The sequence below is a fragment of the Podarcis liolepis genome, assembly GCF_965112155.1.
Source record: "Podarcis liolepis genome assembly, chromosome: 6".
NCBI classification, from domain to species: domain Eukaryota; kingdom Metazoa; phylum Chordata; class Lepidosauria; order Squamata; family Lacertidae; genus Podarcis; species Podarcis liolepis.
The window spans coordinates 13,804,881-13,827,229 of record NC_139559.1 but is presented as its reverse complement, the minus strand read 5'-3'; the positions used below and the strand labels follow the sequence as shown (position 1 = coordinate 13,827,229).

At 46.5% G+C, this 22,349-nt stretch overlaps 3 protein-coding genes and 1 long non-coding RNA gene across 5 annotated transcripts in view; 2 read left to right on the top strand and 2 right to left on the bottom strand.

The window, feature by feature from the left end:
• Window positions 1-2,328, bottom strand: part of CTSZ (cathepsin Z) — a 12,479-nt gene extending 10,151 nt beyond the window's left edge. The window contains exons 1-2 of the mRNA XM_083507686.1: window positions 2,254-2,328; window positions 1,019-1,251 (exon numbers count right to left, since the gene is read on the bottom strand). Of these exons, the coding sequence (XP_083363812.1) occupies window positions 1,019-1,251; window positions 2,254-2,313 (293 nt within the window). The 5' untranslated portion in view covers window positions 2,314-2,328. The remainder of the gene's footprint in view (window positions 1-1,018; window positions 1,252-2,253) is intronic.
• EDN3 (endothelin 3) overlaps window positions 1-22,349 on the top strand; it is a 527,748-nt gene that overhangs the window by 310,490 nt on the left and 194,909 nt on the right. The window lies entirely within an intron of this gene.
• TUBB1 (tubulin beta 1 class VI) lies at window positions 1,248-16,387 on the top strand. 2 transcript variants are annotated; one of them, XM_083507594.1, is made up of 4 exons: window positions 1,248-1,646; window positions 11,558-11,666; window positions 12,940-13,050; window positions 14,551-16,387. In XM_083507594.1, exons 3-4 carry the CDS (start codon window positions 12,990-12,992, stop codon window positions 15,639-15,641), a joined length of 1,152 nt encoding a protein of 383 aa, XP_083363720.1. In that variant the 5' UTR covers window positions 1,248-1,646; window positions 11,558-11,666; window positions 12,940-12,989; the 3' UTR covers window positions 15,642-16,387. The 2 variants fall into 2 exon arrangements, with proteins under 2 accessions (XP_083363720.1, XP_083363719.1); XM_083507593.1 differs by lacking the exon at window positions 1,248-1,646 and adding an exon at window positions 8,006-8,269.
• LOC310708906 lies at window positions 14,648-22,349 on the bottom strand. The gene is made up of 3 exons (XR_014527191.1): window positions 22,333-22,349; window positions 16,822-19,919; window positions 14,648-16,398 (listed from the first exon to the last, which is right to left on the bottom strand). It is a non-coding gene; the product is annotated as an uncharacterized lncRNA (long non-coding RNA).

The following is a 22,349-nucleotide window of genomic DNA, read 5'->3' as shown; positions in this document are numbered from 1 at the left end:
CCATGGCTCTCCCTCTCTCCGTTTTATCCTCACAACAACCCTGTGAGGAAGCTCTGCTAGAGACTGTGCCTGGACCAAGGTCACCCAGCAAGATTCATAGTTGTGTGGAGACTTGAATCCTGGTTTCCCAAGTACTAGTTGGACACACTTAACCCCTACACCAGTGGTTCCCAATTAGCTAAGTACGGCAGACCCATCGTTTTTCAAAAGCCAAGAAGAAGAAGAGTTTGGATTTGATATCCCACCTTATCACTACCTGAAGGAGTCTCAAAGTGGCTAACAGTCTCCTTTCCCTTCCTCCCCCACAACAAACACTCTGTGAGGTGAGTGGGGCTGAGAGACTTCGGAGAAGTGTGACTAGCCCAAGGAGGTGTATGTGGAGGAGCAGGGAAGTGAACCCGGTTCCCCAGATTACGAGTCTACCGCTCTTAACCACTACACACACTGGCTCCCCAAGACATGGACCCCCTACTTTTGAAAATTTGGATATCGCTATTGTAGTTTTTCTTATGTGAATGATGCCACAGGCCCCCTGAACATAGCTGTCACTGTTTCCCTTTTTTAAAGGGAAATTCCCTTATTCCGAATAGGATTCCTCGCAAGGAAAGGGGAAAGTTGACAGCTATGCCCCCTGAGTGGGTTACGTGGACTGCCTGGGGTCTGCGGACGACAAATTGGGAAGTACTGCCCTAAACCACATCTCCTGTCTGTTAAAGCCACAGACAGGCTGCTGAACCAGGAGACAGCAGTACCTTCGTGGAAAGGAAATAGGACAAATTCATGGAGGCTATTTGCTTGGCTCTACACGTGACAGCGATATGCTGCCTGCAGGATCAGAGACAGCTGGGAAACCACCACCCCGCAATTCTTTATGTAAGGCCAGACGAAAGAAGGGCGCTCCAAGGCGCGTTTGGCGTCCTGTTGCGCCCTCAAGCGTCTCCAAATCTGGCCAGCGCCTCTCCAAGCCGGCAGGATGGAGATCCGGGTTCGGAAGACGACGGGGCGCTTGGCGCCTTACCTGACCCCCGGAGGTCTCTTCGCCAGCGGCTTGTGGCAGCTCTGCCCTTCCTTGAAGTAGACGCCGGCTGCGGACGCCGCGCACAGGAGGACGCCCGCGGCGAGGGCCAGGAGGAGGAGGCGCCCAGGCGGGGTCATCGTCGCCGGACTCCTGGGTCCTTCTGGGGAGAGGAGCCGAGAGGTGGCTGCTGCTGCTGCTGCTCGCTGCTGTCCCTGCGGTTGCCGGGTCTCAATCTGCGCCGGCAATTTCGAAAGGGGAAGTTTTTGAGGCAAGGCTGCGCAAATCAGAGGAGGAGGCGGAGGCAGCAGGCCGGCCCCTGCGGGAGGGCAGCCTCCGGGCGACTCCCCCGACGGGGTGGGAGGGAGAAGGGGAGCGTGGAGGGCGGAGAGCGGGACTAGCCGCCCGGGAGAAGCAGCTGCCCCGCTTCTCCCCGAAGGGTCCCCGCAGGGGGCATGGTGGGCGCAGGAGTCGCCCTGCCCTCCGCCTGCGGGAAGAAGCCACACCCTCCAGCTTAGAGCCCAAGGCAGAGAAACGGTACTTTCGACGAGAAAGCCCCGGGAGGGACGGAGCACTGGACAGAGCCTGCGCACGCCCGACGTGGACGCGCAAAGGGCCCCTTCGTTCTCACGTACGCAGGCTGCGCGCGCCCGCGGTTGGTTCCTTTCTGTGCGCTAGACGCCTGACTACGCGTACTTCGAGGGAGGGTCTGCGACCCCTCCCGCCTTGATCTCCCCGTGCACGTAACGTCTGGAAACGGCAGAGCTGGGAGCTTTTCTGGGTCCGGTTTTAGCTGGAGGGGAAGCCCAGAGGACTGTGGGTCAAGGGAGGGGGGCCCCACACCATGGGCGTAGCCAGCTGACCCCCCTCCTAAATCAAGTGAACAGACAAACACACTTAACTAAAACTGCAGAAATTGTAGGAAGATTTTGACATATTCTGTAAGTTAAAACAACTGTTGTTGAGATATTTCATTCCGAGTCTGCCAGACACAGGATAGTGGCAAGGTTGTCATACGTCCAGAATTCTCCAGACATACTGTATACGGAATATTGCGGCGGCAGCAGTGTCCGGGCGGAAGACCGGTCAAATGTCCGGGATGCTGCTACGCCCATGACACACGTTTGGGGTTTTTTTGGAAATCGGAGTAGGGATCAGCAGTTACGCAGCTGCCATATATCTAGTCAGGCTTGTCAACACTGACTGGCAGTGGATTTCAGACAGGAAGTCCTACTCACCCCTGTCTGTAGACTGATCCTAGGACAGTCTGCATGCAAAGCGGTTGTGACGGCAGTCATGTGAAGAAATGCACGTGACTGTTTAAAGGGCCGGAGGGCTTCAAGGTCTAAAACAACCCCACGATAACCACAGCACTTGATCCGGATGTTTACTACTTTACCTTGAATTTTGTAATCAACGTGTCGGGAACAGGGGTATTACTTCATTTTATTTCATATTGTTTTCTTCCTTTCCCCCTTCCTTCCTTCCTTCCTTCCTTCTTTCTCCCTTTTCTTGTTTTGCTCTTCTCTTTTGGTGTGCTCTTTTTTGCGAATAAGACGTTATTTATAAAGGAAAAATAATAACTGTCCCACTAAGCGTTCGTGGTTGCTCCTGCTGTAACAGCACGGATGTTGCCATTTCCAGATGGGGGAACCCTTAGTCTGCTGCTTGTGGCACCTTAAAAGACTTAACACATTTATTATGGGATAAGAAGTGGACTGGGCTCCCCTAGACTCTTGCCGGCAGATGAAGGACACTGGCTTGTTGATGGTATTGATGTAAGACTCAACTGTCCATCTGATTCACTTCTGTATTTAGAACCAGGATATTTATGTGAACGGGATGCGGGTGGCGCTGTGGGTTAAACCACAGAGCCTAGGACTTGCCGATCAGAAAGTCAGCGGTTCGAATCCCCGTGACGGGGTGAGCTCCCATTACTCGGTCCCTGCTCCTGCCAACCTAGCAGTTCGAAAGCACGTCAAAGTGCAAGTAGATAAATAGGTACCACTCCGGTGGGAAAGTAAATGGCGTTTCCGTGCGCTGCTCTGGTTCGCCAGAAGCGGCTTAGTCATGCTGGCCACATGACCCGGAAGCTGTACGCCGGCTCCCTCGAACAATAAAGTGAGATGAGCGTCGCAACCCCAGAGTCAGCCACGACTGGACCTAATGGTCAGGGGTCCCTTTACCTTTACCTTTATTTATGTGAACCAAGTATGGGCAACCTTGACACACCAGCTGTTGCTGAACTAGATCCCTCATCCCTGGCCCTTGGCCATGCTTTCTAGGGCTGATGGAAGTTGTAGTTCAGCGACACCTGGAGATCCAAGGTTCCCCACTCCTGTTGTGGATGAAGAGTTCAGCCATGTGTGGGTCCCTGAAGGAGTGAATCTTTCAGGAATATCCATACATATCTAGGAGTTTTGGAGTGCATGATAGTCTGGGTCCTTTCCAGGCCTGCTTAGAATCTGGAAGAGGCTGGGGAAGCATTCAAACTGGTCCCTCTGCTAAGCTAATATCTTTGCTAGTTACCTTATGCAAAGAGGTCATTCTGTTGCCATAGAGACAAATGGGTGGGCCCTTTCCCACCTCACCTGGCTGCAGGGGTGGACTTTGGTCTTGCAAATTTCAGCACCCCCCTGTGCAAGGTCGAAATTCAGCAACCCGCCCCCCCCTTGCCTTCTGATCTCCTGAATTCATGACATCATAGTTGCAACTCCGTCTAGGCTTGGCAGCCAGTGTGGCAGAACCAGGCATTCTGCCTTAAATCCACCTTTGCTGGCAGAACAACAACAACAACAGTTTTATTATTTATACCCCACTCATCTTGCTGGGTTTCCCAAGCCACTCTGTCATCCTGGGATGGAGAACATAAGACCGGGGAAGGCAATATATAGTGAAAGAGAGAGTTTTGGCATATGCTGGAATCTGGAGACATAGAAGCATGTATTGCTCTGTGCTGAACCTAAGCTGAGACTTGGAGCTTCCCTGGAAACCTAAAGGGGAGGCAATATCTGTTGGGGTGTGAATGCTGTGAGCTGCTCCATCCTATGCTCAAGTTGTACATATGTGTAAGGGAATATAGCGAAACCACCTCTTCAGCCATATCCTTAAACGCACTGTGGTTTTTTGATGATGTGAAGTCCCTGTTCCTTATCAGCTGGCAACACATGGCAAAGTCCACATATGGAAAATTTGTGTTACTCAAAAGGGGGTTGCCACTAAGAAATGACAGGGATTAAAAAAAAAAGGGAGAGTAAAGAATGTGTTTTGTGTGAGAGTACTAAATAAAAACATAAAAAATTGAAACCTTTAATTCTTGTGATCCCACACAGCACCCAAACTGAATTATGTTGTACTGCTGACAAGCCTGTATGTTCCAGTTGAACCAGTCCAGACGTATCAGTCACTATAAGCACAAGCCATGATTCTGAATTCCAAATGGAGCAGGGGCACTTTCAAATGCTGGAACACAGCCAGTGCTTGCACCAACAATAGCTCATGGACAGTTCATACTGTTATCAGAGAAGTGACTGCAAGGGTGTGTATTTCTTCTTAGATTGTGGGTTTTGGCAGGGGTCAGTCTGGAAGATTCCCTTCCCATTCCTGGGGTCCTGTACTTGGAAGAGGTTGCTATACTAGTCCGATAAGTTTCTTTGTAAGACAAGGGGGGGGGGTTTAGCTGGCCCTTAGTGCCCTCATCAGCATCCCAAAACAATGAGCTAGTTTACAAGTGCTACAGCTAAGTGATGGTGCCCTCCAGGCAAATGAGTGAGTCTTTCCTCCACCCCGCCCACCTAGCTGCTAGGTGGGAGGAGAACAATAGCCAATGTTCTGTGTGTGAGCTGAGCTGGAATCAGGCTGGAAACCGGGGACACAGAGACAGGCTTGATCTGTGCTGGATCTAATGGGGAAGAAATACCTTCTGGTGTGTTAATGCTGCGAGCCCCCTGACCTCATGCTTATATTGTATATATGTGTCAATAAAGCCATCTATCCTAAAGGGATCACAGCCTTCGTTCACCTTCATTCCAAGGAAACCAAACCCTGGGTAAATGCCTGGAACCCCTGGTCCCCTCCCCGCTTGGATATTGGGGTGGTGTACAACACTCAGCATCTTGGAGCTAATCCTGCACTTATTTTGCATAGCCCATGCTTAATCTGAGTGCCTTGCTTTTATCTAGCTGCCCTGCCCCATTCCAGCTATAGCCTGAGCCATTGACACATTTCCCTATTTGTATCAGAATTTGGCCTCAATTTGGGGTATCCATCAAAAAAGTGCTTAACCTCTCCTTCACCTAACCAAGCCACGGCAGGAACAAAAATTTCGCCATTGTGTTGTCACACAGTGCTTTGGAGCTGGTGTGCAGAGGCGTCTCCTTCCACCCTTCCGACGAAGAAAGGCTGCTGGAGACTTTGGTGCACTCAAAGATACACAGACGCTTGCCTCTATCAGAAGGCGACATATTTTGCTGTGGCTTCCACAGCGTCTGTGATGCAACATCCAAGGTATTGATGAAACTTTGTTTTCAGGACCACATTCAAATGGTGTGGGAAGACAAAGGCTGTAAGGTGAAACTTGTAGAAAGGTTTTAAAAAAGGAAGCACCTGATAGCAGAACTGCTCATATGACTTAGGTTCAGAAGCACATTTACCGCTCCCTCCCACAGTCCAACAAAGACCCTCTCTCTGAGGACACACCTTACCTTCCAAGCACATTCTATCCCTCAAACAATTCTGGGGACTGCAGTTTGCTGAGGGTTGCTGGGAATCGTAACTCTGTGATGGGTTAACTACAGCGCCCATAATTCTTTGAGGGACAGAACATGCTTCAAATGTGCATTAAATGTATACTGTGTGCACAACCTTAGTGTTCACAGCTGGAGAGTGTTCCTCTCCCCAACCCCATCTGCTTGTCCTCTTACTTATAACCACTCAAAGGGCAGGGGGTGGCACCAGTGGAGGATTTTGGGCCCTCAAATTTCAGCAGTGCCCTGTGCAACGCTAAAATTAAACACCCCCTGCCTCTTGCACTCCATTCTACAGCATTGTTGTGGTGTCCACTGCAGCACAGATCCTGGAGAAAGATGGAGATAAAACTAGAATTATCTGCCTCCACCTATCGTTGACTCTGGCACCACCTACTGTTGGCCTTCCATTCTACCGGTCCAAAATGGGCATCAACACCACTTGCTAACTGCAGCACGGGGCAACCAGCCTGCCTTTGCATGAGTACTTGATTCAACAAGACCGTCAATCACTTGTTCTGATACCTGTGGCTTCCCTCCACCCTCACCCCAGCATGTCTGTTTGTGAAACACTACAATGTAGATTACTCTGTAAGAAGTCTGTGTTTCACCGCAGGAAGGTGGACCAGATAATCTTCATTCATGTTTCAGTCAACCATCCTTTGTTTCCCATCTTCTGATATAGTCTATCCCAGTGTTTCCCAAACGTTTTTGGGCAACGGCACACCTGTTTACTGAAAAAAAATCTCGCGGCACACCACCATTAAAGCCCCGCCCCGTGACGTCAGCGCGCAGCGTCACGCCGGGAGGGACGCACAAAAGTGAAAGTTTTTTCCCTCGGCAGCTCCTCTCAGCTGCGCTCAATCCGCCTCGGAGCGCAGGAGCGATGCCTCTCTCTGGCTCTCCGTGCAGGCTGAGAGAGGGAGGGAGGGGCGCGTGTGACCCGTCTCTGCTGGGAGACCAAACCCAGCGAGGCAGAGTCGCGCGGAGGCGCCCAGGCAGCGCTGCCGGCTGCGAGGAGGAGCGCCAGGCAGCAGCAGGAGGCGCGGCCTCTCCTCGCCGCCGCCGCCCCGCCTCTCGCCGCCCGACTCGCCCGCCTCCCTCCAGGCATCTCGCGGCACACGAGGCAACGTCTCACGGCACACTCGTGTGCCGCGGAACACCGGTTGGGAAACACTGGTCTATCCCTTTCGGCCGCTCCTACCCTGGTTTGTGTTTTGGAGGGTGGTTGTGTATGTGTTGCCCCATAATGCAACTCAAGCATTAAAAACATAACAATAGCAACAAAAGCCAACAAAACAAACTCAAAAGTATTGATAATGAAATATACTTGGAGTTGAGAGTGGATTTCATGCTCTTTATTCAGCTCATAGTGGTGAGGAGGAATTGAAGTTCCCGCAGAATGTCTGCCTTATATACATTATTTATACAATGGGTCCCACGTGATAGCCAATTCCAGGATTCTCCTGTAGGCCAATCAGGTTGCGGATTCACTTCCATCTGGAGCTGGATTAGGTGGCTCCTGTGGACCAATCAGACTGCTGCATTCTGGATCCTATTGTTCTAAGACCAATAAGACTGCTGCATTCTGGATCCTATTGTTCTAGGGCCAATCAGACTGCTGCATTCTGGATCCTATTGTTCTAGGACCAACCAGACGGCTGCATTCTGAATCCTATTATTCTAGGACCAATCAGACTGCTGCATTCTGGATCCTATTATTCTAGAACCAATCAGACTGCTGCATTCTGGATCCTATTGTTCTAGGACCAATAAGACTGCTGCATTCTGGATCCTATTGTTCTAGGACCAATCAGACTGCTGCATTCTGGATCCTATTGTTCTAGGACCAATCAGACTGCTGCATTCTGGATCCTATTGTTCTAAGACCAATCAGACTGCTGCATTCTGGATCCTATTGTTCTAGGACCAATCAGACGGCTGCATTCTGAATCCTATTGTTCTAGGACTAATCAGACTGCTGCCTTTTGGATCCTATTCAACTCAGTACATAACAGGTAAACTGTGGTTCGTTATCTATATTCCAGAGCCAGATTTGATCTCTGTTTAGGACAGCTGCATATTCCTGCACTGCAGGGGGTTGGACTAGATGTTCCTCAGGGTCCCTTCCAAGCCTACGATTCTGTGATTCTATGAAATGCAACCCTTGGGGTGAAAAATGTTCCAGACCCGTCACTTAAAGAGAAGGCTTTCAGGGAGTTGCTTGTCAATGTCCTATCAGAACTCTTGTGAGTCTGCAGGGTGGGAGTTCCAGGAACTCCCTTGCGGAGCTGTGGGGTGGTTGGGTTTTTTTGTGTAGCATTCGCCTATACAAGCCGCATTTTGCCAATGATAAGAGCAGCTACAGCTGACAGTACGAGAGCGATCACTTATTCCACAGAGCACATCTGGGAAAGCTGGAATCTACTCTTCCCACCAAATCCTGTTCAAAATGCGTGAAATTGTGCACGTTCAGATTGGCCAGTGTGGAAACCAAATTGGATCGAAGGTAGGAAACTGGTTTTTAGTAACATTTCTAAGGGACAAGGCAATGCTGCCTTTAATAACTGGATCTAAAGTGAATTTGGACAAAGCTGAATCGGGATGCTACTGAAATGCCCTCCTTGGGCAAACTTGGTTAAAATAAAATCAAGCCTGAAGTACGTAAGATATATCTGTCACCTCCTCATACTGCAAATAGCCACCAGATAGCCAGCCAGTTCATCTAGAGGCATATCAATGAGTTCAAACAGGAAACAAAGGTTTTACAGCACAATTTAATACGCTAAAGATCCACAAAGATTCAGTGGTGTTCATTCCTTTCCTTGTACATATATTTAGGATAACAGCCTTTGTGAAAGAACATGATGTTTTAAAGTTTATATTTCTGTTGTCCACAAACAATTTTACTTGGCAGAAGGGCATTGTGGGGAAGGTGAGTTGGAGAAATACTTTGTGTTGTTAATGTTTCCAGGAAGCGGTCCAGAAAACCTTGTTATGTAAATTACATAAATAAATATGTAAGATGTCAGTAAGATGAGCAGCCAAAGGTCTGGCGGCACTTTTGTTTCACATATTTTATACCCTGAGGAACCTTGTTGTAACTACAGCTGGTGGGAAATGGCAGCGTAGGATTGCACACAGAGGCTGCAGTCTTAAGAATTCTCAATGGAGTAGCAAACAGAGGATTTACATGAAGGGTCTTTCATTCAGCTAAATGCAACCTCCATACGGTCAGAGGGAGTGTATACCATGTTTGTGCAGGGGACAAACAACAGGGCTAGTCTACCATGACATGCTAGGAGGTTTTGCTCTGTCCCAGCGAGGCTATTTACATGCATGTAAATGGAAGCATTCTAAACACAAATGGATTGTGAACAAAATACAAGAGGCATTTAAAAGGCCGGTGGCTACACAGGAGGAGGGTGTGCCCGCATGCATGACGCCTGCTGTTCCAGATAAAGAGACAGCCGGGCTGGATGTGGGGAGTGGGGAAGCTAGATAGATGTCTCCTGTTATTCTGGTTTTGTGTGTTGCTTCCAGTTAAAAGTCTGCCTGGTTGCTGCCACATAAGGATTCTGGGTTGCAGGACTGACTCACGTGTCATGCTCTCCCTACAAGGATATCTCCTGGTGTAGGAAGAAAATGTAGGACACTACCATCACCTGGGAAGACCTTTCCCATGTTGTTGTTGTTGTTGTTGTTGTTTAGTCATTTAGTTGTGTCCGACTCTTCGTGACCCCATGGACCAGAACATTCCAGGCACTTGTGTCTTCCACTGCCTCCCGCAGTTTAGTCAAACTCATGCTGGTAGCTTCGAGAACACTATCCAACCATCTCGTCCTCTGTCTTCCCCTTCTCCTTGTGCCCTCCATCTTTCCCAACACCAGGGTCTTCTCAAGGGAGTCTTCTCTTCTCATGAGGTGGCCAAAGTACTGGACTCTCAGCTTCAGGATCTGTCCTTCCAGTGAGCACTCAGGGCTGCTTTCCTTCAGAATGGATAGGTTTGATCTTCTTGCAGTCCATGGGACTCTCAAGAGTCTCCTCCAGCACCATAATTCCAAAGCATCCATTCTTCGGCGATCAGCCTTCTTTTTGGTCCAGCTCTCACTTCCATACATCACTACTGGGAAAACCATAGCTTTAACTATACGGACCTTTGTTGGCAAGGTGATGTCTTTGCTTTTTAAGATGCTGTCTAGGTTTGTCATTGCTTTTCTCCCAAGAAGCAGGCGTCTTTTAATTTCGTGGCTGCTGTCACCATCTGCAGTGATCATGGAGCCCAAGAAAGTAAAATCTCTCACTTCCTCCATTTCTTCCCCTTCTATTTGCCAGGAGGTGATGGGACCATCTTATTTGATTAGGTGGGATTTTTTTTTGCCAATTGTGGCATGTGCAGGCTACACCAGAGTTTACACCTGTCTAGAAAGAATGGCATGTGTGTGCTGGGCCAGGAAAAGTTTCAGGAAAGGGCTACCAAGATGATCAAGGGGCTAGAGCATCAGGGAGATTTTAGACTTCAGAAAAAGCGAGTAAAAGGAGACACACTATAGGTGTTCAAAAGAATGCATGGTGAATAGTTACCGTATTTTTCGCCCTATAGGACGCACTTTTCCCCCTCCAAAAATAAAGGGGAAATGTGTGTGCGTCCTATGGGGCGAATGCAGGCTTTTCCTGAAGCCTGGAGAGCGAGAGGGGTCGGTGCGCACCGACCCCTCTCCTCTCCAGGCTTCAGCAGAGCCCCACTGCCAGCCCCACAAGCTCGGGGGACAGCGGGAGAGGCGCAGCGCGCCTTTCCCGCTGTCCCCCGACTTGGCTAGAAGGCTGGCGGGGGGGGGGGGGAGAAGCCTGCTCCTTCCCGTCGCCAGCCCCGCAAACTCGGTTAGACTTGGTTAGAAGGCTGGCAGGGGGCTTCCCCCTCCTCCAGCCCTGCAAGCTCCCAGAGCGATGCCAAAGCTGCACGCAGCTTCGGCATCGCTCTGGGTCCCGTTCTGGGGGCTGGGGGAGGGGGAAGCTCGGGCTTCCCCCGCCCCAGCCCCGCGCCTAGGGGGGGGAATAATTTTTTCCCCTTTATTTCCCCCCCCCATCTAGGTGCGTCCTATGGACCGGTGCGTCCTATAGGGCGAAAATACGGTACATATTACGTGCACAACTTTATGGACTTAATAGATAAGGTAAAGGACCCCTGGATGGTTAAGTCTAGTCAAATTCTACTATGGGGTGTGGCACTCATCTCCGCTTTCAGGCCGAGGGATCCAAAGTTTGTTTCCAAACAGCTTTCCGGGTCATAGGAGCCAACTCCTAGCGGCAATGGGGGCATTAGCCCCCACAGTAAAATATTTGAGTGGGCTGGGCCTCCACAAAGTTGATGGGCATTCCCATTCAAATGGTGTGTGTGCATTGCATCATGTGATCAATTATGTGGGGCGGGGCTTACCTGGGCCTCCACAATATTTTATTAAAGTTGGCACCCCTGTTCCGGGTCATGTGGCCAGCATGATTAAACCACATGTGGCACAATGGGATACCAGAGGGCATGGAAATGCTGTTTACCTTCCCAAGCTTATTATCCTCTTGTGGTAACACAGAGGCAGGCTTTTTCGAAGGTGGCACCAGTATTGCGGAAATATGATAGAGTCCATAGCTGTCAACTTTTCCCTTTTCTTGCGAGGAATCCTATTCGGAATAAGGGAATTTTCCTTTAAAAAGGGGAAACGTTGACAGCTATGATAGAGTCCCATCAGTATTGTTATTGGCATGTGATTACTATTCTCTGTTTTTTACCTTCCTCTTTCAGTTCTGGGAAGTCATAAGCGATGAGCATGGAATTGACACCACGGGAAACTACCGCGGAGACTCACCACTGCAGCAGGAAAGACTTAATGTTTATTTCAATGAAGCATATTGTAAGTACATATGTTGTTGATAACTGGGTGGGGAAATTAGATTACAAGAGCAAAAGCAGCGGATGAAAATAGAAAAAGCCTTGTCATCTCTCACTGCCACTGTCTCTTAACCATTTATAAAGACTGTTGGCTAGGCTGCAGTATTCACTATCAGATACTGCATAAGAAACATGCATATGAGAAATGGTTTGTTCAAGGAAAAATAAAATAGGTATCAAAGGAGCATTCCTGGATGTCAAGATCCAAGCTGGGGCAAGTACACTTTGGTGAGAGAACCCCAGCAAAGATTGAAAACCACAAAAGATTTAGAAAAGTAAAACGTTGAAATTTAGGCTGTTAGACCTTTAAAATATGCCCTTCTAGGTTCCTTCCAAAGTTCCCCTCTCCCCCAGCATAGAAAAAGACCACAGGTTTGGGAAGTTAAAAATAGTTTACTTACCAACTCTCCAAATGTGCTTTTCCATACAGCATTCAGAAAAAGTTGTTCAGGCGGTGAAACTTGACTTAGTTAGGCTGGTGAAAGTTCCTAAATTATTGGACTAGGAACTCAAGAGCGGCTTTGAAGAGCCATGCGGTCTGAGCTGCAGCACCCAGCTCAGACCTCCTCACAATTTACCTTCTTTGGTAGAGTGAGATACAACAACTGCCTTATTTACCTTCCTCCCAAAGTGAGGGGGAGTGACCTAGCTAAGCCTAGCAGGACAGTTTACTCTATGGCATTAACTCCTTCATGCATTAAATAGCCTTAAGCATGTTGGTTATATGAGGCTGGTTATAAGATGCAAAAGAGGTTAGTGCTGCAATCCTATCATCGTTTTCCTAGGTAGATACTTCTGAGTAGATACTTACAGGATTGCACCCTACATGACATTTCTATTCATCTGGGGTTGTAACCTGGACACATTTACTCAGGAGTAAACACCATTGAACAAAGCTAGATTTCCTTCTGAAGTCCAATACTGGTGAAAGGACAGTGTCTTCTAGTGCACTTGAGGGCAGCAGCCCAGTGTAGGGGGGTACAGGGCACGCCATGAGCCACTCACAGTTCTGTTCCTTGCCTGTACCTCAGCATCTACCACCTGAGCTGCCTCATGGTAGGGATGATGAGGGTTGTACTCTGGCAATATATTCAAGGACACAGGTTTTTCACTTCTGTGCTATAGTGTTCTAAATGAAATATGTACACCAAAGAAATGATTTGTGAAGGTATTCCATGCAAAAGATACTACTTGCCTCAGTCATGACCCTCAACTTTCCCCCTTTTTTGCTGTAGCCCACAAGTATGTTCCTCGTGCTATCTTGGTGGACTTGGAGCCTGGAACGATGGACAGCGTGAGGTCCAGCAAAATAGGCGCACTCTTTCGACCAGATAACTTTATTCATGGTATGTGTGCCGCATTAATAATATGGATATAATTCAATATATGATGGTCTCATAAGAAATAAAGTTGTTGTCTATCAAATGGGGCCTCTGAGGAGCTAGCCTCTCTATTCATTGCTTCAGAACACTTAAGAAGCCACTCGTATTTATAAAAAAAATAATATTTATAGGTCTCATGATTACAGGGGGGAAACCTAAAAGATATGGGATGATTTTTTTAAAAAATAAAATGTTTAAATTGCAGAAGAGTTCTGGAGAAGTGGGATGTCTTCATTGACCACATCTTGTTCACTCAAAGAATAAAGGATTGGTTCAGCTTCCAAATAGTTAGCAATAACCACTTTGCACACTCATTCTAAAGCTTGTTCTAGAAAGACAATTTGGGGTTTGCGGTTGCACATTTCGTCAATGTTTAGCATAAGTTTTGAAACCCTAAAATATATAATCTAGCTGCCCAATCCTATGCATGTTTTCTCTATATAAAAAAAGAGAGAGATTATGCAGCACAGTACATGTCAGCCTTTCTGCATGTTGCAAACACAAGCTGTTGTCAGCACATTTAGGGCAGAGGGACGCCAGCCTGCTGGGGCCTGTTGGCCACATTCAGAATTTTAAGATAACAGGGCGGGCACCAGTCTCAACAAAATGGCTGCCATGTGTAAAACGGTGTATTATAAAATGGTTGCCACAAAAAAAGAGACAGGACCACAAAATACTGCAAAAACGGAAGGTTTGAAACAAGAGTATAGCAAGCCAAACATGTTTGAGGATCCTCCTTCTCCAAACAAAACGAAACAAAATTCTGGCACGATTAAGTTTGTACTGGAGTAGCTGTGAAGTTACACAGAACAATAACATAATACCACAGCCTCCACTCTTAGCCATAGCTGTCAACCGTCCCTTATTTGTTGGGAAAGTCCCTTATCCCAGTGCCGTGTCCCGCTGCTGTCCCGGATTGATGATATCCCGTAAATTTCCCGGGTTTCAAAGGAAGCAGCTCCTCTCCCTCCCTCCCTGCCGGCCAGGGAGGAGGGAGGCTCCAACTGTGTTGCTTGGCTGCGTTGCTCACCCAATAAGGAGTCTAAGAATGACAGGGGGTGGAGCTTGCATGCCTTGTGCCGATCAAATCGGCTGCGTTGCCTGGGGACTCGCCTTTGCTCAGTGCTTCCCAGTGGAGAGGTGACGGTGGTTTTCCTTGCTGCATCCCCTTTGCCGGGTTGCTGCGCTGTGGGAACCACCGCTTGAGGCTTCGTTTGACTGTTGGCTGGGTTTTCTGCCTTTGGCTTGGAGGGGCTCAGAAGTTGAACATACCTGTGTTCGGAAAATCCCTTATTTTGGCTGCTGGTCCCTTATTTTCGAGGCTGCTGGTCCCTTATTTTCAAATCTGTAAGTTGACAGCTATGCTCTTAGCTCCATTGTAGTCATGTCCACTTTTAAACTAAACATGTGCTCGGTGTTTCAGCAGCATTTTCTGTTACAATTAACCCTTTCCGTTGTTTCTAGGAAATTCTGGCGCCGGGAACAACTGGGCAAAAGGCCATTACACTGAAGGAGCCGAATTGATTGAAAGCGTGATGGATGTCGTGAGGAACGAGTGTGAGGGCTGCGACTGCCTGCAGGGCTTTCAGCTGACCCATTCCCTTGGTGGCGGGACCGGTTCTGGAATGGGCACTCTTCTGATTAACAAGATCAAAGAAGAATACCCTGACAGGATCATGAACACCTTCAGCGTAGTACCATCTCCCAAAGTTTCGGACACTGTCGTTGAGCCATACAACGCCATATTATCCATCCACCAGCTGATAGAGAACACGGACGAAACCTTCTGCATCGATAATGAAGCCCTCTACGACATATGCTTTAGGACGCTGAAGCTTCCCTCGCCGGCCTATGGAGACCTCAACCACCTGGTGTCCCTCACCATGAGTGGCGTCACCACCTCGCTCCGCTTCCCTGGCCAGCTCAATGCAGACTTGAGGAAGCTGGCGGTCAACATGGTGCCTTTCCCTCGGCTGCATTTCTTCATGCCAGGCTTTGCGCCACTTACAGCCCGGGGCAGCCAGCAGTACAGAGCCCTCTCTGTCCCAGAGCTCACCCAACAGATGTTTGATGCAAGGAACATGATGGCAGCCTGTGACCCGCGTCACGGCCGCTACTTGACGGTGGCCTGCATCTTCCGAGGCCAGATGTCTACCAGGGAGGTGGATGAGCAGCTGCTGGCCGTCCAGACGAAGCACAGCAGCCAGTTTGTGGAGTGGATCCCCAACAATGTCAAGGTGGCCGTGTGCGACATTCCACCCCGTGGCCTCAAGATGGCGGCCACCTTCATAGGGAACAACACAGCCATACAAGAGATCTTCAAGAGGCTGTCCGAGCAGTTCTCAGCCATGTTCAGGAGGAAAGCATTTCTGCACTGGTATACCGGGGAAGGCATGGATGAGATGGAATTTTCTGAAGCTGAAAGTAACACTAATGACTTGGTGTCAGAGTATCAGCAGTATCAAGATGCCACAGCCGATGTAGAAGAATATGTGGAGGTGGAAGTAGAGGCAGAGGCAAGCCAGGAAGAAGAAGAAGAAAAGGAAGCTTCTTAAAAATAAGAGTGATGATTGAAAGGAATGCTGATTATTACCGTCAGTGAGGTGGCTGGACTTTCCTATGTTTCTAAAATAACTTTTTAGTCTACTGAATGCAGGAGCAGCCATTTTTGTGCATTGAACCAAAGCATACACAGCCACATTGTTGGCTGCAATCTCTCTTTCTCTCTGATAAAATCCCCCTACTGAAAGCCACTGCTATTTTCTAGAAAATATGGTGCTGGAGTTCACCTTGTTCTCTTATAATGGTAATGGCGCCCACCTGAGAGGTGCCGGAACTGAGTTCCGGTGAGTTCCAGCTGAAAAAAAAAGCCCTGCTGAAATCTGTTTAAATTAAGTATTTCTTCTGAATTAGTGCATCTAATGCAAATAAGACATTTTAGACTAGTGGGGAAAATTATACCAGCATGTTTCTTCAAAGGACATATCCCAGGGCTTCAGTTGATGGAAGATTACAAAGGATGGCACGGTGACCAACAGCAGCAAAGTAGTTAAGGACAGACAAAAGGCTTCAATTCCCCTCTGGTCAGATCCATGGTCCTGGAGGAAGTTGCACACCTCTGTCTGCATCATAGACACATCAACCTAGTTTAATGGAGCCTGGATGAGTACCCTGATGATGTTCGGCACATACATCTTGCAGGATCAGGGTGACTGTATTTTTTGCCTTTCTTGTGTGAGCATCCTCTTATGCATATTTGTCAGATGAGTTTGTTAATTATCAAGGAAGGTATTCAAATTTACATGGCTGTTTCTATCACAGCGGCGTAGCGTGGGTTGTCAGCACCCGGGGCAAGGCAAGTAATTTGTGCCCCCTAACCCGGGGCAAGGCAAGTAATTTGCGCCCCCTAACCCCTAAACTGCCACCGCTGCCAGCTTCTTCTTGCTGCTGCCTGGGCTGGCCTGGTGTGGTTCTCTCCCGCGCTCAGCGCTGCGCTGGGCGGCTCCTGCACTGTCCCTCCCCCAGATAGTCCCTCGCTCTCTCTCCGCACCGCACGCCTGGCACCCACCCCCTCCACAGTGGGCGGCGACCCAGCGGCTCGGATCGGATTCACACAGCCAGCACTGCAGTGAGAGAGAGTGAGTGAGCCAGTTAGGGGCAGAGAGCTGCGAGTGCGAGCGCGCCCCCCCCCCAGATGTTGCGCCCGGCCCCCCCTGCCCCCCCACGCTACGCTACTGTTCTATCATACTTCATTATTCTGACCAGTGTATGTTCTTACTGGGCATATTTCTACACCAGTGAACTTCAGTACAACAGCATTCTTACACACCTTGTAAAGGGCAGCCAAAGGGATGTGTCCTGAGCCCCACAGCAGCACAATGCAGTATGGTATTTGATTCCAAGGAACAAAAATAGCAGCTCCTTAGCTGACTTGCACTTTAGGTGGTATTACAGCTATGTTAATTGGACAGCTGTTTTTAAATTTCACTGAGAGTCAGGCCTCCAATCTATAATATGAGGAAGTATGTAAAGGGATGAAATTTCTGATGAAACTAGAAAGGTACATCAAGTAGTCCAGCATTCTTTGTTTGTTAACCAACTAAACTTTTTATATTTATGTATAAAACATTTCTTTACTGCCTTTTGACTCTAAAAAAAAGAGAGCCTCAAAGGCTGTTTACAATCATCAATAGCAGGCATAGGCAACCCGGCCCTCTAGATTTTTTGGGACAACTCCCATCATCCCTAGCTGACAGGACTAGTGGTCAGGAGTGGTCAGGGATGATGGGAGTTGTAGTCCCAAAACATCTAGAGGGCAGTTTGCCTATGCCTAATCAAAAGACTCAGCTCCTATTAATTTCTCCACCCAAGCTATTGGCTATTGCCATGTTGTGATCAGTTAATTTAATGTGCTCTGTACTGTGTAAAGAAACACGTCTGTCTACCCTAACTCCAACCACTAATATTAATGTAGGATTAATAAGGCTTCATTCTGCCACTGAAATCAAAGAATGAATTACTTCCATGGGATCAAGATTGGCTTACCCTGTAAATGGCAAACAGATATCCATTTGAACTAGGTGCATAAGTGGTTTAAGAAGTAGTTAGCCTGCATGCATTTTAACTATACTTAAATATTAACAGAACATCTATTATTGTAATAGGTTTTAAATAGCTATATCTTTGCTTATTCTTAAATGTACCCTTGCTAGCTAAGAATCCTATTATACCTGTAAGATTTGAAACACGTTTATAGCGCACTCCAGATACCATTTTATGAATCTGATGAAGGCTGCAGTCCTATGCATTTTTACGTTAGGAGTAAGCTCTACTGGACACACATGGGGACTTACCTCTGAGTAAGAGTGACATGGCTGCAGGCATCAAGTGTATATAAACTTGTGTATGGAAGAAAAGCCAGAAAATGCAAGGAGCAATAGGCTATCCCATTTCCACCGAGAACACACATGCGCATACGGAAGTCAACAGGGCTGTTCCTGTATCACATTCAACAAGTCAACAATCCACAGACAAAAATAGTTGGCGCCGCATACTCATACAAATATTCACACTCAATGAGTGTAGAGTCTGTGTTCACAATAGCTGAGCTGTTACAAACCACAAAGTGCACTCTCTCACAAACATGTGAAGTCAGCCTACACTTGAGTTCACTGTTGCATGTGAACAAGCCAACTGCACCTTAGAATGAATTGCAGTATTAACACACATGGAAAGACAATAGTTCCCTGTAGTAAAAGATTCTCCTGCAATTTTTCTGTTAGCCTTAAAGACGCCACTGAACTTGCTTTGCTTTTTGCAAAGACTAAACAGTTACCGGTAACTCTTCTGAAATCATTCCTAGTAACGAACCTACATTTATTTAGAAAGTCCCTATGGCATAAACAGCAGCACTGAATAAAGCTTTGCTACCACCCATTCTATTCTTTCCCAGGAGACATTCAGAGGGTACCAGCTAGACTTTCAGTCACTCCATATTATGAAGGATCTATATTTCAGTCTCATTGCTTTGGGGCTGTAAAGTCGAGTATTTACAGAGGATTGTTTTGAGCTTTTTGTGCAAATTTCTATTGAATGCTTATGCAAAATGTCCAATTTCTTTATTTAACTGGTTTTACTAATGGGGGGTGGGGAGATGTAGAGCTGCGAGCATTTTCTCCAGTGTGAAAGAGAATATTTAACTCAGCTGTCATTTTACACACCATATAATTTTACTATATATCTATTTGTTCACTGCAAGTACTATGCAATACCAAGTAAAAAGTGAGCTGAAACTTGCATTTTTATCCAATTTCAACGTTCTATGCAAAGGGGAATAACTCCTTTCACTTTTTGTGTTTGTAACCTAAAAATGCAATTATCAATTCCTTGTGTTTAAGTTTACTGAGCAGGCCTTAAACAGTCGTTCACTTGGCTAGCTAGGAAAGTTTGTGTCAGTTGGAAGAGAAATTTTATTCCACTTTACCTCCAAGGAGTTCAGGGTGGCAAACATGCTATTTCCCTTCCACTATTGTGTCCTCACAACTAGCCTATGAGGTAGGTTAGTCAGAGATTATGAACAGACCATGCAGTGAACTTCAGTGTTGAGCAGGGTTTGAATTTGGGGTTTCTTAGTGACAATGATCAGTGAAGGAACTTGAGGATGAAGCTGATGGTGCTCAAGGCTTCTGCTTGTTTTTCAACAAAGAAAAGCTACTTGATGCTCTAAGAGATAACTTCTGTAGCTTGTGCATTGCCTTGTTCCAAATGCCTTTTTATTCACATTTGACCAGCAGTTCATTTAGCAATCAGCCAGTTTAAAAGAGCATTTACAGTGAAATTCTGCACATGCATACTCAGAAGTCCCAATGAGTTCAATGGAATTTATTTCCAGCTGTGTTAGAACTGCAGCCTTAATTATGTCAGCACAAGATAAAATTCGGGGCAATGTCACAAGGCACTGCATACCTGGAGGCTCACAGATTTATTTTCAAAGTATAGGCAATCATTCTTTCCAGAAAAAAACCACTTTATTATTAGTTTATTTTGCTTTTAACACTGATTTGTATTTTGTTACTTTAGGTTGTTAAAGACTAAATTCATTGAGTATTCACTATAACCTAGTAAAACCCAACTGTAGGTGAAAATGCTGTACAAGTTCGCAAAGTGTTTGGTTGTTCTTGCTCAACAAAATAATTAAAGAACATGTTCAACACATTCTGTTTATTGGCATAGTGATTTTCCACATATACCGCGAGCCTTCACAGAGCAGGAAGCAGTTATGTTGCGTACAAGCACACTCATGAGTCTTCATTTTGCCTGTTATAAATCAAGTCCTGTAAGACAATTAAGACAAGCAGTTAAGTGCATACTACAATATATAATTTCAATTAAAACTGAGAGCCCCCAAACTAATATTATTCCTCAAACTTCTGAGGTCTAACACCTATTCTGGTATGTATTTACAGTGATATGTGAACTGCTATGCAAAACTAAATAGCCTAAAACTGGCAAAACAGTTCTCACTCCTGTTTCACAGTTATGAAAGGACTTATCTGGCATTGTTTCAACCACGTGTAAAAGGTAAAGGACACCTGAACAGTTAAGTCCAGTCAAACTTGACTATGGGGTGTGGTGCTCATCTCGCTTTTCAGGACAAGGCAGCCAGTGTTTGTCCACAGACAGCTTTCCGGGTCATGTGGCCAGCATGTCTAAACCGCTTCTGGCACAATGGAACACTATGATGGAAGTGAGAGTGTACAAAAACAGTTTACCTTCCTGCCGGAGCGGTACCTATTTATCTACTTGCACTGGTGTGCTTTCAAACTGCTAGGTTGGCAGGAGCTGGGACAGAGCAACGAGGAGCTCACCCTATCACGCGGATTCCAACTGCCAACCTTCTGATCAGCACATTGGTAACACATGGCACTACAAAAAAATGGCTTCTTTTTAAATAGCCAGCAATGAGGTTTCAAATGTTATAAGGTCCACTATATGAAGGTTCTAATTCTGTAGCTGTAGTCACAAGTTGTTAAGCTAGTGTAAAGGGAACAAATTAAGAGTACTTAAATTATCAGGAAATAAATTTAGTAGTTGCTGCTATAAAAACAAAGCAATTCACAAATAGTACATTCTGTCATAAATGTGACTGAACAAAAGAAAAGCCAGAATTAGGGTAAGGGTGGATTTTTCCCCCTAGTAATTTTTTTTCTCTGGGATAAATTTTCATTTTTATAAAGTCATTAGTAACAATGAATGCATGGCAATTACAAGTACAGTATTAATAAAGCATGGCATGTTCAAAGCTTCAATTAAAGTCTTTCTGGGTAATTATCTCTAGCATTGTCTTCACATATTTACAAGTATTCCAGTAAAAATGTCTACAGATGTATAGCTCAGTTGGTTAGAACATGGTGCTGATAATGCCAAGGTCACAGGTTCGATCCCCATATGCATATTCCTGCATTGTAGGGGGTTTGACTAGATGATCCTCAGGGCCTCTTACAATTCTATAATACTTAAACCACCATTTCCCCTCTCAAATATTTCAGGTCAAATACTTGTGGTATATTGGAAGAAAACATCAGCATGGGGATTTTGTATAGCTTTGTTTACTAAAGCAAGTAAACTCAGCCTGCTAAGTTAGATCACTCTTGGGGCCATAAGAAAAAATCTCCAGGCCAAATGAAAATGATCAAATTCAGGATTTTCCAGAAAACCCACACCCACAAATAAGGGAACCAATGAATCTTACTTGTAGAACCTTGGCTACTGTTTAGTCTCTTCCAGTCCCATGCCTTCAGTGATATTTAGTTACTTAGTAGAGAATAAATCACATAGGAGCTTACAGGACTGGATATTTGAAGTTGTTAAAGGAAGAAGAGGAAAAATACGCAGCATCAAATATGAAGAAACAAGAAAGAGGCAAGCCTCAAAATAAAGTGTTTAATGCCATAATGTGTTTCAGTAAAAGCTTTCTTCAGGGGTATGAAAAGAACCATCAATAATTGAAACAAAATAAAAATATAATACAATTACTAGTTTATAAGCAGGCAGGACATTAAAAAAAAATCTTATAAAACATGGAACAGACCGCAAAACAAACCAATGTAATTTATGATTTACATCATCACATGTCTGTTTTTCACTGGGAGACTAATACTCCCAAGCTTGCATTTTGAAGCTTACCTCTTTTGTTAAAAGGGACACTCTTCAGAACATAGGCTGCAAAAGCCAAGTGTTTTTACAATAAGATACGCCCCCTTTAAGAGAGGGCCAGAGCTTAATGGTAGAGTAATATGCTTTGCAGGGACGCAGGTGGCGCTGTGGTCTAAACCACAGAGCCTAGGACTTGCCGATCAGCTCTTCGGTCCCTGCTTCTGCCCACCTAGCAGTTCGAAAGCACGTCAAAGTGCAAGTAAATAAATAGGTACCACTCTGGTGGGAAGGTAAATGGCGTTTCCGTGTGCTGCTCTGGTTCGCCAGCAGCGGCTTAGTCATGCTGGCCACATGTCATGCTGTACGCTGGCTCCCTCGGCCAATAAAGTGAGATGAGCGCTGCAACCCCAGAGTAGGCCGCGACTGGACCTAATAGTCAGGGGTCCCTTTACCTTTAATATGCTTTGCATGAATAAAGGCCTCATCTCCAGACACTTCCAATGAAAAGGGTACCAGGATTGAGAAAGGCCTCCACCTGATGCCTCAGCTTCGTTGCAAAAAAACCCCAAAACACCAAATATCTCTACTTACTTGCACATCATTCCTTT

Excerpts from the sequence above, each read along its gene's own strand:
- TUBB1 (XM_083507593.1), top strand. The coding sequence starts at position 8,213 with ATGCGTGAAATTGTGCACGTTCAGATTGGCCAGTGTGGAAACCAAATT. Across the intron at positions 8,270-11,557 it reads GAAACCAAATTGGATCGAAG|TTCTGGGAAGTCATAAGCGA; the intron begins GTAGGAAACTGG and ends TTCCTCTTTCAG. Across the intron at positions 13,051-14,550 it reads ACCAGATAACTTTATTCATG|GAAATTCTGGCGCCGGGAAC; the intron begins GTATGTGTGCCG and ends CGTTGTTTCTAG.